The sequence below is a fragment of the Manduca sexta genome, unplaced genomic scaffold (genome assembly GCF_014839805.1).
Source record: "Manduca sexta isolate Smith_Timp_Sample1 unplaced genomic scaffold, JHU_Msex_v1.0 HiC_scaffold_529, whole genome shotgun sequence".
Taxonomy (NCBI): Eukaryota; Metazoa; Arthropoda; class Insecta; order Lepidoptera; family Sphingidae; genus Manduca; species Manduca sexta.
The window spans coordinates 1,120-6,000 of record NW_023595329.1 but is presented as its reverse complement, the minus strand read 5'-3'; the positions used below and the strand labels follow the sequence as shown (position 1 = coordinate 6,000).

At 44.6% G+C, this 4,881-nt stretch overlaps 1 protein-coding gene across 1 annotated transcript; it reads right to left on the bottom strand.

The window, feature by feature from the left end:
* Window positions 1-1,056: 1,056 nt before the first annotated feature.
* Window positions 1,057-1,898, bottom strand: LOC119193426 (the record flags this gene model as incomplete). Its single annotated transcript, XM_037447022.1, has 1 exon — window positions 1,057-1,898. A coding segment is annotated over exon 1 (823 nt), but the record flags the coding sequence as incomplete, so codon positions are not given.
* Between the last annotated feature and the right edge of the window lie 2,983 nt (window positions 1,899-4,881).

The window sequence follows — 4,881 nt, the reverse complement described above, 5'->3', positions numbered from 1 at the left end:
GTGAACAGCAGAGTTAAGTTACTTTATCCTATTTTTAATCCATCTAGTATGATGTTGCCTACTACGTCTTCATTACTAAAACTTCTATACAACTAAAATCTTTAGCCCAGAGTTTATTCATCTCACTGCCTAAGTAAAAGTCTAGCTCTACGATCATGTCGTGTAATTTCGCTTGCCGTTTCGCCAGTAATATTTTTTTTACAATTTCTCGGTATCCATCAAGTTTAATAAACAGATCTAAATAAATAACTGCCGTTTGCGAGTTTAGTTTGAGTTATACTAGTGTTTCTCGTGTCTTTGCCTATTTTAAAACAACTTTTGTAACGAAAAGGCATTTTAAAATTACTTCGACTAATTATATACACATTTTGATAACAATCAGGATGCTTTATAAATTGACGATTAATTAGGTGTGCGGCATACGGCTCACTCCCCGTGAATGCCTTTTCTCGGAGAAGTCCTACTATTAACATTTTTATAAATCAAACTATGCAACCTTATAATATTGAGCCCGCGACATGCTAATTCAGGCTATGGTTTATCTTTGTGGCAGGTATTGACGTAGCTAGGGGGGAGCAATCCAATCCAAGGGAAGTCTGAGACAAGTCTTTGCCGACCCTAGAAAAAACCTTTCGCCTACAGGGACCTTGTGTGGTACAGGTCTTTCGTTGAATTCGGCGATCTTTGTTTGCTTCCGCTAGCTACCCCTTACAGAAAATTCTTAGCTTATCCAATCAATTTATCAAAAGGCATTCAGCTATTTTAGTTTTCAAGTACTTAACGACGTCTAATAATCTTCACAAACTTAGACTTGTATAATAAGATAAAAAAGGCACTAAAATAAATAGACTGTTGAAAAAAATGGTTCTAAAAATAAACACAACGCACACGCAAAACTAATACGTCAAAACACAACATTATTTTTGATTTACCGACATACTGGGATTAACCGTCATTACCGCTTGATAACATTGAATAATGTATCTAAAATAGACAGAACCCTTTTGAATAATTAACCAGACAACCCACATCAATATGTCGTTGAAAGTTACTAACCTGGCAATTCCAGAAAGTTCGAAGTCCTACGTTGTCTGCCGCGCATTGTATTTTGGAAGTTTAGCGGGCCAATGTCCTCCACAGAGTCGCAGTTCGAGACAGTCGACTCGCGAGATCCTCGCCTACTCGCCAAGTACGCCAGTCCACCTTTCATAGACCCCCGCCGCATCGGAGAGCAGGGCCGACTGATGCTCGTCGACCGAGTCTGCGGCGTATCATCAGTCAAATCCGTCAAATCAGACGTAGACTTCCTACAGATCCTTGAAGACGTAGTTGTCGCCTCATCATCCGCGTCATGCACAATCGCAGAAGGAGTTCCAGGCATCGCGTCAATCGAGTCGTCAGTATGGCTTGACACGATGCTCGGCGACGTCACCAGCCGCGGCGAGCTCACTGTGGAAGTAGACCCGTATAGTTTCCTCGTCCTGTTTGGAGACACATAGCCAGGGTTGGTGTGGATGTGCACTGGTGGTGGATTCGGCGAGCGGGACTTCTCTCTGCGGTGGTGTTTGAGTGACGTCGTGTACTGCAGGCCATGAGCTCGATCAAAGTTGCAAGGACTGGCTCTTCCTGACGGTGATTTTTGGGGGAAGTTGAAGTGCCTTGGACTGATTGGACTCCGGTGTCCATGCGCGATTGGAGATTTGGGGGGAGGGGCGTGCTTGTCATAACTGCAGCCGGATTGAGGAGTGTAATAACCAGAAGACGAGGTGCTGGAAGTGATGGATGGACTTTTCTGCGGGAAGACGAAGTGGCGAGGGCTCTTTGGGGTGTGGGGCTTGGGGGAGACGGGGGGATATCCACCAGGGCTGTTCACCGCCATGTTCACTGCTTCACACTCATTTCACTTGGACCTGAAAAGAAAAAAATAATACAATATTACTGCCTCCGTCGCGTTATTGTGCATACGCAGTATAATAGCTAATGCTGTACTGAGGTTTAGATTTGATTCCCATGTGGAGTACATGTGTATGTATTAAGTTTACAAGGTCTATATCAGCCCGAAATTACGCCCCGTAAATGGTAATAGGACCAATGGGACCTAGGCGTGCGAGAAGTGAATGTTACATCTCTGCCTACTCCTGAAAAAGTTAAAAACATGCTATTTACGCATGTATGTCATTATCATATTTTATGCAGATTTCGCTTTGTTCATAGAGACCTTTATTCGAAACCCTTTTTAGCATATTGATGAAACGAAAATAAGTAATATAATATTTATAAATCATCTAAAAATAAATTTGTATACAAAATCACATCTCTGTCTAAGTATAAAATAAAAATAAACTTGTTAAAAATATAAAAGATGTACTTGAGATTTCTTTTATTAACCCATCGATATATATGTACTACGTACTAGATTTGGCATTACGAACATTCACAGTGTTCAACTGAATTGAACTGTCATCCATTCAAACTGATTTTAGTATGGTATCAATATTGATGCTTGTGGTTGTATACGGAGTGGCGCTCATAATATAAAAACGCGAGTCTAAGTGCGAACCTGGATGTGAATAAAAATATTAGTCAAATAAGTAAAATTATTTGTTGTTCAAATGAATGAATAGGTTATAACAGTGACGTTTTGGTTGCCATTTTAGTTCAGATTTTGAACAAATAGTTTATATGGACGTTCGTGTCTATAGAATATACGTCAATGTATTAACCATATTGAGATACTAGATTAAGCACGTGGTTTCGTCGGCGTAAGGTTTTTACCCCAGCATGAAAAGAAGCCAATGGTATTGAGGATGAATATCATCATCATCATCATCATATCAGCCACAGGAAGTCCACTGCTGAACATAGGCCTCCCCCAAGGATCTCCACGTCGACCTGTTGGAAGCGGCCTGCATCCAGCGACTTCCTGCGACCCTAGCCAGGTCGTCCGTCCACCTTGTAGACGGGCGTCCGACCTTTCGTTTGCCTGTACGTGGCCTCCACTCTAGAACCTTTCGACCCCAACGGTCATCGGTTCTTCGAGCTATGTGTCCGTCCCACTGCCACTTCAACTTGCTAATCCTATGGGCTATGTCAGTAACCTTTGTTCTCCTACAGATTTCCTCATTTCTGATTCGATCTCGTAGGGAAATACCGAGCATAGCCCTCTCCATAGCTCGTTGAATGACCTTGAGCCTCCTAATGAGGCCCACAGTGAGAGGCCACGTCTCGGTGCCGTATGTTATCACTGGTAACACACAACTATCGAAGACTTTCGATTTAAGGCACTGAGGTATTTTGGACGAGAAGACGTTGCGAAGTTTCCCGAACGCTGCCCAACCGAGTTGGATTCGACGATTGACCTCTCTCTCGAAGTTGGACCTGCCTAGCCGGACCACTTGTCCTAAATAGACATATTCGTCTACAACTTCGAGAGTCGAGCCCCCAACTTCGATGGGGGTGGGCACAACATGGACATTCGACATGATCTTCGTTTTGTCCATGTTCATTTTAAGACCCACCTGTTGGGAGACTCGATTAAGGTCTTCGAGCATAGTGCTAAGGTCTTCCAGCGATTCTGCCAAGACTACAATATCGTCGGCAAATCGAAGGTGAGTGATATACTCGCCGTTGATGCTGATGCCGAATCCTTTCCACTGAAAGAGTTTGAAGGCGTTTTCCAGCGCGGCAGTGAACAGTTTCGGAGATATAACATCTCCCTGTCTCACGCCTCTCTGTAGTGGAATAACCTTCGTGCTCTGATCTTGTACTCGGACCGACATGGTGGCGTTATTGTATATACATCTCAACACTTCGATGTACCGATAGTCAATGTGGCACCGCTGGAGAGACTGTAGCACAGCCCAGGTCTCGATCGAATCAAAGGCTTTCTCATAGTCCACAAACGCTAAGCAAAGCGGCAAGTTATACTCCTCGGTTTTTTGTATGACTTGCCGAAGCGTATGAATGTGGTCTATAGTACTAAAGCCTTTTCGGAAACCGGCTTGTTCGGGTGGCTGGAAGTCATCAAACCTGTGTTCGAGACGATTTGTGAAAACAACTTATAGATATGGCTCAGGAGCGAGATGGGCCTGTAATTCTTCAGCAAAGTGTTATCACCTTTTTTGAAGAACAGTACCACCACGCTCCTGCTCCATGCCTCTGGCGTTGAACCCTCGAGGAGAACGGAATTGAAGAGCGTCTGAAGGACTTTCAGTATTGGCGTTCCGCCCGCTTTCAGAAGCTCTGACGTGATTCCGTCCTCACCCGGCGCCTTGTTGTTCTTAAGTTGCTTCAGAGCCATCTCAATCTTACACAGGCTGATGTCCGGGATATCATCGCTAAAGTGTCGGATCAACTCGGCTCTCGGGTCTTCAGCCGAGCTAGTAGTCGGTTTGGCAACCGAGGTGTAAAGCTGTCCGTAGAACCTCTCGATCTCCCTTAATACCTCTGCCCTCGTTGATACCATGCGGCCGCCGTCCGTCTTCAGCCTAGACAACTGGCTTTGCCCAATAGACAAGCTCATAGCTCTTGCAAACACTTTGGAGCCTCCGTTCCGCTCAATTGTCTCTTTAATACTCACAGTATTGTGAGCACGGACATCGTGTCGCAAGGACTTCCAGATCCGTCTATTGAGCCGCCGATATGCTTCGGCGTCATCGGAAGACTGCAGCGCCATTGATCGACGTTCGGCCATGAGGTCAAGAGTGTGGATCGAGAGTTTGTGTGGTCTATCTCTACGGCGAGGTCTAAAATACTTAGATCCCACCGTATGGACAGCTTCTACCAAACCGCTGTTTAGCTCGTCCACTGCAAGGTTTTCTTTTAAGCAATCAAAGCGATTTGCCAGCTCAAGTTGAAAGCTTTCGGGGTTTTGGACATGGA